Genomic DNA, 12,426 nt, shown 5'->3' with positions numbered 1-12,426 from the left:
TGACCATTCCCACTTAAATAGCATTTCACCAACTATTCTGGAAATTGTGCAGGTCCTAGAATGTATCCCATACCCCAAGGATAACTCTGTATTTCCATAGGATGTTCTTGATGAGGAAGACACAAATCCGCAGTCCTCAGCCCAACAATTTAGGATTTTCTGATCCTGATGATGTGTGGAATCCTCTTACCTCCAAGAATTGCCTGGAGTCCCTCTCTGGTTTTGTCCCCTGCATCCTGGCAAAGCTTCCTTTTGTGGTGGGAAGGGAGAAGGAAGTGAGCCAGCCATCCCCGCAAAGCCGCAGGAGCAGAGCTGGCTCACAGCTCATGTTCAACATGACCGTGACAGTGAAGTTGTGGCCTCCGATGGTTTAATGTTGGTTTTAGGAATAGCCAATGGTGACCCTTTCCCTTTTCTGACTCCCACCTTCATAGTTGCTCTGCTCCACATTTTTATTACAGGAATTACTCTTCATAGTCAAGTGGCTCTCAAGTCCCCTCCTTTTTGCTGGAATTATAGCCAATTCCCGCCCAGATCCCTCTATGTTCTGCTGTCACATTTACCATCTAGAAGCATAACTTCAAGTAGTGCCTCTGCTGTCAACAGGGCCTTGGAGGTGGACAGGTGCCTTGGGTCCACTTAACTCAGTCTCCTTCCATGATCCAGGTTTCAAGCACTCTGCCTTCACCTACCACTGTCCCCTACACTGCTCATTCTAACCAGATCATTCTTCCTTGGTTTTGTTTGCTGTCTTCCTCCCATCTAAAACTTGATGTCTCTGACCTTGGCTATAAATTCATGGCACTTAAACCTCATTTGTGACACCTGGAATATTCTCCTTGAAAGTGCTATGTGTCTGAACAAACAGGACATGGCTTCAAGTCAGGAACCATGGTTTGCTTCCTGGCAAAGTTAGAGGACTTTGCTAACTTTGTGTTTTATTTTCTTACGAGATACAGAGAGCCCGGTGCACAGCAGCACCAAGCAGCCCAGTGCATCCGTTACCCTTATTTTCTCTGCCTTTCCTTTCCTAGTTGTCTGTGAGCTCCTTGAGGAAGGGACCACATCTTTATCACGGCATTCTATGTAACATCCATGACATTACTGTCGATACATTGCTATTACATTTCTAATAGTGAAGGTATCCAGCACATACCTAGCACAATAGTAAGCACCAAGTGTTTTTTGGTGTTTGTAAGTTTAATTCTAACAGCTTGAAGATGCAGGCACAGCAGGTATCCCATTCCATTGTAGAGAGGAGAAAGCAATGTATTTCACAAAGCTTCCAATGGACGATTGTGAGTAGGGGATTCAATGAAACAAAAACTCTCAACAATGCCTGCGAGATGATTGTTCTCTTCCGGGGTTCCCCACCCCTACTTCTCTTTCTGTGGCCTCCCACAGACAGTGCAAAATGAGGAGGAAAATTTAGAATGTCTGAGCCCTTGACAGATGTGGGGTCTTTCTGGGTCTTCAGTCTTCTGCCTTGTTACAAAGCAAGCCCCAGTAAACTCCATCAGGATGGAGCTGGGTCTTTGTCCCTGCGTTGGTTTGTGGGACTCACAGCAGTGAACGTTTCTGAAATAAGCACAGCAACCAGGGTAGGATTCCAGTTGGTGGCCATGGAGGTGCTGAGCAGTGTCCCTTCTCGCTCCCCTAGGCAGTACTACGAGATGCTGTACAACACGGCCGACGAGCTGCTGAACCTGGTGGTGGACCAGGGTGTGAAGTACACGGAGCTCGAGTACACCCACGCACTGACCCTGTTGCACCGCAGCCAGACGGGAGTGGGTGACCAGACAACCCAGAACACGCGGCTGCAGCGGCTCAAGGAGATCATCTGTGAGCAGGCTGCCATCAAGCAAGCCACCAAGGGCAAGAAAATCACCACAGTCTAACCAAGCACATGGCAGCGCAGGTAGACAGCTGGGCCTTCCTGCTTGCTCCGTCAGACCCAATCGTTTTCCAAGCTTGTTGGGCATAGTCTGAGCTGATTTAATTTTCTCTCTGCTGATGAGGAGAAGACATAAGGATGTTTCCCCTTTTAGTTTGGGAACCCTAAAGGATGTGTTGATCTAACAGCTGCTTCTAGAGAATTAGAGCAAGACAAGGAGGAGGGCTGTGTCCAGTTGGTGGATTTTGCAATAGGAATGGATAAATCAGTAACCCTGGCTTTGTTTGTTGCTATTGCCCAACACAAATAAAATTCCATCCTTGGAAATCAAACTGGCACTAAATTTTACTCTCTGCCTAAAAACCACTTATTAGGGTTCTGTTATGTAACAGTAGGATTTTTTTGCTCCCTTAACCTTGTCAGTTTAAACTTAATAAATAAGTGCATTGCTTTCTGTCTCTCTTGCCAAAATCAAGAACTTGACTTCAAATAAATGGCTTCTCTGTGGGCTCAAATTTTCCCTAATACAGCAAAATCTCTGGGCTTAAAAGATTGGGGAAAACTCCTGTTATCCCAACCCCTGAAAGAACTTGGTGTTCTGTAGCTACTGCATGGATTCTAAGGTTTTTTTTTTCCTTTTCTATTTTATTTTTGCTGTTTCAAAACCAAGAGCCATAGAATTTGTGACCAACATGGAAGAATGATGACCAGCCCTGCACTCAGTCCTCCTCCCACCCGTTTTCAGGAAAAAAGAACGGTGACACAGCTTTTCACCTCCCTTGAGATGTCACTGGAGGTGATTCTAGATGCTGACTGTCCTTATGGGTTCCTACATCTTTGTCTCCTTAGGGAGGAGCCCAGGTCAGCTCAGCTAAATGCACACAGGTCAGGACAGCCGCAACACTTCTTCCTGCAGCCACCAGGTGGGGCTGTTCCCAGCACGCTGGCCCCCAGTACTGTCCAAGTTCCTCTGTTCCCTTTGGTGCCTATGTCACAGGGGCAGCAATGCAAGGACTGAGACAACACTTAAAAAGTCACGAAAACCCTTTGTCCCCATCCACGTGGTCATGCATCGTAACCTGCTGGCTGGGAATGTTAGACTTCCGTGCACAACTTTGGTCTTGGTGGGCAAAATGGAAAATTAAAAAAATGTTTTGAGAGGCTGACAGGTGGCATATTGTTTTATGTTCTTCAGTACACCTTCCCTGGGAGCTACATAAATGTAAACTGCTGCTAAGCTTGAGGTGAAATACACATTCAAAGAGGACATCCTTATCAGTGTGGGGACTAGTGAATGCAAATTGACACAAAGATACAGTTGGGATAGTAGAGCATGTCTGAGGGTGGCGAATGGCAGGGTGGAGCTGGAAGATGGCCTTCCAGGGCCTCAGCAGATCTTTGCAGAGGCCTGAAGGGAAAGAAGTTGAACATCTGTAAGAGACAACCATGGAAAATACAGTGCCCTGAAACAAACACTGGGAAGAGCCACATCAACAAGTGGGGTGAGAAGGAGCAAATGGGGGGAACACTTACTGGGAAGCTACCTGAATGGCTGTAACCCCCATTCTACATCCCATGGCCCCAGTCTAGATGCCGCGGTGCCCTCCCCAGCCCCCCGTCCACATCCTGTGCCTTCTCTGTCCTTCCCAGACCACTGCAGTGGCAGCAATGTTTCCAACAGAGCAGCATAGGAGTGAAGCGCTCAAGATAATTTTAACAGACATGGAAAAGTTATGCAGGAAGACATAAATTAGCCTATGTGTGTGAACCAGAGGAAAATGAAGCCCCTGAGAAATGAACCAGCCACTTCTAGCTGCCTTGGCAGCAGCCCAATATTTCACCTTACAAAGTCCTACCTTACCCTGTAACTTTGTAGGTCCCAGCCTTTCTCCCAAGGAAGGCACCCCTAGGGAGTTCCTCCCTGCTTAATGTCAAGCGGGCTACTCTGCCACACAAGAATGGGTCATAAAACCTTGGGAGGAACGTCTCAAGTCACATAAAACAAACCATGTGTCCAGGGGGAAGAGAAACAATTGGAAGTCCTGGACTCCACTTCCTTATAAGCACATTCTGAATGCAGACTGCAGTTGAGCTCCTCCCCAAGATTCTCACCTGGTCCATCAGTTATATTTCTCTTGGCTTTTTCCCATGATGTTTGGTTTGTCAGGTATATTCTCTGTTAAACTGTGTAACTTTGCTTACCCTAATATAAATGGCCAGGCACTCACAGATCTTTCTGGAACCAGCCCATCCACCCTGATGGGTACCCTACCACATTAAACCTAGGTGCCTTGCTTAACACTACTGCCTGAAAGCTGAATTTATTCTTGCACAAAGACAAGAACCTATGAGCACTGCCAACCCAAAGTACAACATCCAGCAGGGCTCCCATTTAGACATGAAGGTGAAATAAACATCTCCCCAAACAATCAGGAATTGAAAGAATTTGCCACTACATGCCCAGCTCTACAAATGAAACCTAAGGATGTGGTACACACACTAAGAGAATGATGATCACCATACTGAAAGAATGTGATATTAGAAAACTAGTAAAGGCAGAAAGGAAATCCAAAGCAAACAATGAGAATATTGATAGAAAACTGGTGGGACCAAGTTGTCCACTCTTTTTTTAAGATTTGTTTATTTTTATTGCAAAGTCAGATATACATAGAGGAGGACAGACAGGAAGGTCTTCCGTCCGATGATTCACTCCCTAAGTGAGCGCAACGGCTGGTGCTATGCCGATCCAAAGCTGGAAACCTGGAACCTCTTCCAGGTCTCCCACACGGGTGCAGTGTCCCAATGCCGTCCTCGACTGCTTTCCCAGGCCACAAGCAGGGAGCTGGATGGGAAGTGGGGCTGCCGGAATTAGAACCGGTGCCCATATGGGATCCCGGCACGTTCAAGGCGAGGACTTTAGCCACTAGGCCACGCTGCCAGGCCCTCTTTTTTTTTTTTTTTTTAATTTATCTATTTTTATTGGAAAGGCAGACCTACAGAGAAGGAGAGACCGAGAGAACACTATTCCATCCACTGGTTCATTCTCCAAATGACCGCAATACCCAGAGCTGAGCTGATCTGAATTCAGATGCCAGAAGCTTCTTCCAGGTCTCCTATCCAGGTGCAGGGTCCGAAGGCTTTGGGCCATACTCGACTGCTTTCCCAGGCCACAGCAGGGAGCTGGATGGGAAGTGGAGTGGCCGGGACATGAACTGCTACCTATATGGGATCATGGCACATGCAAGGTGAGGACTTTAGCCACTAGGCTACCACACAACCGGGCCCCAGGTTGTCACCATTTAATCCTGAGTGCAAGTAGCATAAACTTTCAACCAAAACATACAGACTGGCTGAATGGATTAATACCCACCTATTCGCTACCTACAAGAAACACCTCACCAACAAACATGCACACAGACTAAAAGTGAAAGTAGAAAAAGTTATTCCATGCTAATGGAGAACAAGCAGCTGTAGCCATTCTAAAACAGACTTTAACACAAAAACTACTATAAGAAAAGAAGAAGTTCATTGCATAATGATTAAAAGATCAACAAGAAATGACTGTAGCAAATGTGTACGCACCTACTACCAGGGCACCTAGCTATGTAAAACAACAAAAGGAAAAAAGAATCCATTAATAGGGGACTTCAACATCATACTTTCAAAAATATTTATTTTTATTGAAAGGTCAGATTTACAGAGAAGGAGAGGCAGAAAAAAAGATGTTCTATCCCCTGGTCCACTCCCCAAGTGGCCGCAACAGCTGGACCTGAGTGGATCAGGAGCCAGGAGCAAGGAGCCTCCTCCGGGTTTCCCATGTCAGCCAGGGAACAAACCTCACCAAATTCAACAAAAATTAAAATCATACTATGGATCTTTTCTGATCACCATGGAATGTAACTGGGAAGCAAAAATTCAGGAAACTATGTAAACACATGCAGACTGGGAACACACACACACTACTGAATGAGCAGTAGGTTATAGAACATACAAAGAAAAATGTTTCAAAACCCCCAAAAATAAAGATGATAGCAAAACATATCAACACATATGGGATGCAGCAAAAGCAGAACTAAGAGGGAAGTTTAGCGCAATTAATGCTTTTATCAAGAAGTCTGGCATCAAATAAATGATCTATCAACACAGCTCAAGGTCCAAGAAAACTAATAAATAATAAAATAAAATTAAAATGAAATAAAAACAAAATTGAAACAAAAAAATAACCTCAGTGAGTTGACAGACCATTAGTCCAACCAACAGAAAAAAGAAGACCCAAGTCAGTAAAATCAGGAGAAAATCATAAGAGAAAAATACATCCATAAACACCACAGATATCTAACTTTCAGAAATTACTGCAAACTGCTAAATGCCAGCACATTGGAAAATTCAGACACAATGGATAGGTTTCTGGAGGCATACACTGAACATGTACAGTCTACTTATGTGGAGCCATGACGACATAAATATACCAATAACTAACAGAGTAAATCAGTAAAACACTCTCCCAACAAAGAAAATCCAGGACCAGATGGCTTCACTGTTGAATTCCACCACACTTTAATAGCCAATTCCAATTCTTTACAAACTATTCAAAGTAATTAATGGCAGGGAATCTCCCCAAATTCCTTATTTAAGCCAGAATTACCTTAATTTCAAAGCCAGGAAAATACACAAAGAGAACTACTAACCAGTATCCCTAATGAAGATAGATGCAAAACCCTCAAGAAAACACTAGCTAATTGAATCCCAAAACACATCAGAAACATTCAGCCAGATCAAGTGGGATTTTATTATTGGTATGCAAGGATGGATCAACATACACAAATCAAATAATATAGCATCCTACACAACTAAAGAATTAAAACCATGATTATCTCAATAGATGCAGAGAAAGCATCTGAGAAAGATAACATCCTTTCATGATGAAAACCTTAAGCAAATCATAGAAGAAATAGTCTACAATATAATCAAAGAAATATGTGAAAAACCCATAGCCAGCAACATATTGGAGGGGCAAAGCTGGAGGCATTCCCCTACAATCTGGAACCAGACATGCATGCCCACTCTCACCACTGCTATCCAGTGGAGTCCTGGAAGTTTTAGCCAGAATGATTGGGGAGGGAGTGGGCAGAGGGATACAAATTGGAGAGCAAGGAAGTTACACTATACGTGTTTGCAGCTGCCATGAACCTCCACTTACACAACCAAAAGACTGCCCAGTGATTGCTGGAACTCATGACAGTTTGGTAAAGCTATAGATATAAAATCAACGCACAAAAGTAAAAGCCTTTGTATGTATAACAATTGCATGGCTTAGAAAGAACTTGTAAAATCACATTCACTATAGTTGCGGAAAACATTTCAATAATTTTGAATAAATTTAACCAAAGATGTGATGAATCTATGATAATTACAAAGCATGAAAGAAAGAAATAATAAAACATCCCCAAAATGGAAAAATCTTGTATGTTTGTTCATGGATCAGTAGGATACCAAAAATATTTCTATTATCAAAAGCAATTTATAAATTCAATGTGATCCAAATCAAAATAACCATGACATTCTTCTCAAATCTAGAGAAATAATGCTGAAATTCACATGGAAACACAAGAGGGCCCAGATACCTAAAGAAATCTTCCACAACAAAAACAAATCTGAAGGCAGCGCAATATCAGACTTCTAGATGTACTACAAGGTAGTTACAATCAAAACAGACATGAAGATCAATGAAACAGAGCAGAAATCCCAGAAATGAACTCACGCATCTATAGCCAACAAATGTTTGGCAAACAAACAGAAATCAATCATTAGGAGCACTCATTCACCAACAGAAGCTTACTGGTGTGCCCTTGCTCTGGGAGCATTCATTCACCAACACAAGCCAATTGGTGTGCCCCCTCACTCCGGGAGTACTCATTCACCCAGACACTGACTGGCATCCCCTCGCTCCGGGAGCACTCGTTTAGAACACAGTTTCTGCAGGGACTTCTATTCCAGTGCAGTGTTTATTCCTGCACATCTCAGACATGTCTCCTTCACAGCTGAGAGCCCTTGATGATCCAGTGAGAATGCCTACCTCAAGTGTCCCTGCCCCAAGAGGACAAGCCATGTCTCCAAGCACCAAAGGACAAGTTCACTGCTGAGTGGGTCCCTCTCAGCCCAGTTACAGAGCCAAACTCCTATAGCCCACACTCCTCAGATAGCCATCCCACAGAAGTTGTGACAACCCTCTGCCTAGAGTTCGTCCCTTTACTGAGTGACCTCATCTCAGAAGCACCAGCCCCTCTCCAAAACTTCATCTGCACCTCAGTATTTTCCATGCTCAATGAAACTTTGTGTTTCAGATAGCATGGAAAGGAAAAACTCCAACACAAACACATTGAATGGGCACTCTAGTAATTAGTAATTGGCTCTGCCATGTCACATCCACAAATGCCTTCCTTCGCTGGTTCACTCAAAGGTCCAGCTTCCTGTTGTGGCAAGGATGAGAGTCATGCAGTGACAAGTCTAAGAGTTAGACCTCAGTCCCATGAAAGCTATGACTTCCATCTGCTTCTTACAGCAGCTTTCTCCATTATGCTCTAGGCATAGCCCACAGTGCTCCCCACAGGCTCCAATACTCTTCCATTTCAGGAAATATCTCCCAGGATTGCATCATCAGCCTGACTTCTGCCACTGCCCTCTGCTTTGTCCTTCCAGAATCTTGGGACCAAGATGACACACTGTGTCATCAGTGGCTGGAACAGCCTGGAAGTTCACCTTTAGATGTTTCTTGATGGAACCAATGGACTCCAGTCTCTCAGGTTCTCAAAAGGGACCAACACGATGACCAGTGATTGATTTCTAGCCCAGGTTCTCACCTCCTATAGAAACAATAACCAGAGACAGCTACTGTGTGGAGAGAAACTGGCTGTGAAAGAACATCCATAAGCAGATGTGGGCAGAGAGTGACCCGACGACTGGAGCCCCAGTTACCCACATAGTAGACCTGCATGTGGGAAAACACCCATCATGAGTGGGCCAAGGGTTGCTTATCAACAGGAAAAAGAGCAGCACCTCTAAGTAATCCGGAGACATCCCAGCTGAGCGAGGGGACAGTCTGCCAAAGAGAAGCCCATGGTGGAAACAGCTCTCTCCTGTCTTCCACCTCTCTATTGGAAAGGGGGTAGTACCCCAATTGGAAATACATACAGGCCCTTGGCCTGGAAGCAACAGGTGCATCCTGGGAAGCCAGTGTAGCAAGCTGACAGCTAAAGAGACAGGGTTGCATTGTAGAGAGACTAGTGTTGAGCTCACCCAAGCCCCAACTGCCTGCCTTGTGAGACCACCGCACTGTGCGGCACAGCTGGGGCGACTTCTGCAAGACCAGGGCACAGATGGTTCACAGGGAAGAACACATAAGACCAAGGCCCAGTAGGCTCAAGCAAGGGTCACTCCTTTAGGGTGTGTGACCAGAAGGCCATAAAAGGACGTGTTCTAGTAGGCCAGGGGTCTCCTGATCAACCAAATTTTGCCTGAAAAGCAAAGCATGTGCTAAAAGACGCACACCTGAGCAGGAATAGACACCAACTGGAGCACGACTTGGAGGGCAATGAGTACAGAGCCACTCGGCTCTGCAGAAGGGTTTTGTTCTCTCCTAACTAGTCACAGTGGTTACAAGAAGTATATCATTAATAAGTAAATGACCAGATGTAAAATACAGTGGAATTTCTTCCGGAAGTGGAAGTAATGAACTGTACACAGCTGGAAGCAGTTGCCCTAATTTGGCTCAGATGGTAGAGCTGCCTGGAATTTTGAAGAGGTATAGTAAGATGCACGCCACAGGTTTACACCTGAAAACAACTAATCGTATTCCAACTGGGCCAGGGTGTAATGAGACAGAGCTAATTATCACGAGTGTAATGAGATGCAAAAACCATTGGAATGGAGCTAGAAATTTCTTTGAAAGTGAACTCAGAGGCAAACACAAAAACAGACTTTCAGGTAAAGAGATGAGGTGTGTATGATGAGATGTGCCCAATTTCAGAGCCTGCTTTAAGATCCCTGCCCCAAAGGCAGGTCCGCAATTAAGAAGCTTGCCAGGCACTTCACACACCTGCCGCAGGAGTCCCCCGGAACCCGAGAGTGCAATGACGTATCAGAGTTGCACATCTATGCCTCTCCTGTGTACACGGCAATGGATAAAAACAATGAGGTTAGGGACTTTCTGCTGAGTACACCTCCCTTTATATTGGATCCCACTCAGAAATGTGCCCTCAGATTCTTGCTGATTCTGCAATTGCAACGCCAGGAGGAACCAAATTTGAAACAGAAAAGCTGGAGGTCTCCTCATCCCAAACTTCCTCAAGTACCTACCAGCTGAGGGTTTATTTACTGTGAGATCAAGAAACCATTAACAGCAGGGTTTTGCAGTTGTTAATTCCTGATAGCTAGCATGTTATTTCTCGAAAGCATAACACATGTCAGATGCTGTGCTAAGTGCTTTCTGTCCACCTTATTCATCCAGTGCTCATAAGCATCCTATGTTACAATCATCCTCACTTTAAAGAGGAAACTACGGCTCAGGTTGAAGGTTCTGCCTCAGATCCTGGATGTGGCCGGGCTCCACCCAGCATCAAAATTCATGTTCAGAACCCTTCTAGGTTCTTTAATCCGAGACAAATCATGGATGGAAGACAATGTGAAAGGTGGCTCTCACACAAGTCTGAGCAGCTCCAAGTGACATTCTCTAGTTGTCTGGCGCCTGTCACCTCCTGCAGGAGCCATTCCTTCACTAAATTGGGGGCTGCTGTTCCCCAACTTCCTTTTCTGCTACTTACCCTGAATGCAAGAACTTGATATATTGGCCGATACATCTAGGTCTGGTTGAAAATGACTCACATCTGGGCTGCTGAGGTAGGCTTGTGATGCACTGAATGCTTCAGTTCTAACATTTGGTCTGTCTCAGCTGGCCATACTGATCTTGGAGTCACCTTAAACCTTTGTAGGCACTGATCCTTTCCTTCTACTCATCTTGGGTTCACTGGCCAGCACTCTGTTACTGAAAGACAGATTAACAAGAGGAAAGCACAGAGATGTAGTTCACCAGGTCCTGGGGGTGTTGAAGACAGGAGACGGTGGAGAAATAGAAGCACAGGCATGAGTCCACCGGGGGAATCTTGGCAAGGAAGGTCTGTTTGTTTCTTCACTGTCCTCAGCATCCCTCCAAGTACAGGAAGGGCACCTCACAAGTGGGTGTCTTCGGACCTGCTTACAGGGGGAGGTCAGAATCACCTTCCTATGTATTATGACTTGTTAGAGGAAAGAGGAAGATCAGAGCACGCTCCCTGAACACAATGGTTTCAAATTCCTGCAGCTTAACATACTCAAGTTGCCAAAGTGCCAGGCTGGGGAACAGTATGTAATGAAATTCACCCTTTTTTACAGTGAATTTAAAATTTATTTTGAAGGACAATGTTACAGAGAGAAACAGAGGTCTTTCACTCACTGGTTCACTCCCTAAATGGTCCCAAAGTAAGCTTGGACCAGGACAAAGCCTGGAGCCCAGAATTCCATGCAGGTCCAGCACGTGGGTACCTGGGGCTCAAGCCATTGGGTCATTCTGCTGCCTTCCTGGGTGTACTAGGCACAAACTGGATTAGTCGAGGAGATGCCAAGACATGAACCAGCATCCTCCTGTGTCACAGCATCACAGACTAGGCCAGCCCCATCACCTTTTCTAAGGGGCTTGAATTTCTTCCATTCCCTAAGCCTCAATGCCCTCTGCTAATCCCAAACTCTTGAGAACAAAGGTGTATTGAATTGTTAGATATTTTTAAAAGATTTATTTATTTGATAGGGCTTACAGAGAAAAAGGAAGAGAGAAAGAGCTTTAATCTGTTGGCTGGGCCAAACTGAAGCCAGGAACTTACTCCATTTCTCCCATATGGGTACAGGGGCTCAAATACATGGGCCATCCTCCACATTTTCCTAGGCCTTCAGTTTGGAGCTGGATCAGAATTAGGCCATGAAGTGCTGTCCATATGGGATGCTGGCATTTCAGATGGCAGCTCTGCCCATGAAACTGCAGCACTGACCCCAAACTATTATATATGTTCACTAGGGAAAAAAAGGCCAGCTGCTGGGACCAGTTTCTGAAGCCACCAGCGAGCAGCAGTGCTTCTAGTCCAGGATCTGAGTGTTCCACGAAACATTTGTCTTTTATTTGAAAGGCTGAGAAACAGACCTTCCATCTGCTGGCTCACTCCCCAGACACTAGAAACATGCAAGGCTGAGCCAGGCTAGTCAGGAGGCAGGGGTGGCATCTGGGTCTTCCAGGGGTGCCAGGCTCACAGGGACTTGGTTATGGCCTGTTGATGCCTCACACGTGTGCATCAGCAGAGGAGCCGGGACTCGAACCAGGCATTCCAGCATGAGATGGGGGACCTCTGTAATGTGTCTTAACTAGTGAGCCAGGCACTCACCCCATGCACACTCCTGGAGTTAGAGTTTGAGGGAAGCAAGCAGAGCTGTTCACCTTGAACATGCCCTGG

The 12,426-nt window shown here is 45.3% G+C and overlaps 1 protein-coding gene across 1 annotated transcript in view; it reads left to right on the top strand.

Moving 5' to 3' along the window:
- The window catches only part of EXOC4 (exocyst complex component 4), a 599,303-nt gene extending 597,166 nt beyond the window's left edge, over positions 1–2,137 (top strand). The window contains exon 18 of the mRNA XM_004598184.4: positions 1,661–2,137. Coding sequence (XP_004598241.2) covers positions 1,661–1,898 — 238 coding nt within the window. The 3' untranslated portion in view covers positions 1,899–2,137. The remainder of the gene's footprint in view (positions 1–1,660) is intronic.
- The last annotated feature ends 10,289 nt before the right edge of the window (positions 2,138–12,426 follow it).

Source organism: Ochotona princeps, chromosome 25 (genome assembly GCF_030435755.1).
Source record: "Ochotona princeps isolate mOchPri1 chromosome 25, mOchPri1.hap1, whole genome shotgun sequence".
NCBI lineage: Eukaryota > Metazoa > Chordata > Mammalia > Lagomorpha > Ochotonidae > Ochotona > Ochotona princeps.
The sequence above is the reverse complement of the archived record's forward strand: the minus strand, read 5'-3'. Positions and strand labels throughout refer to the sequence as shown.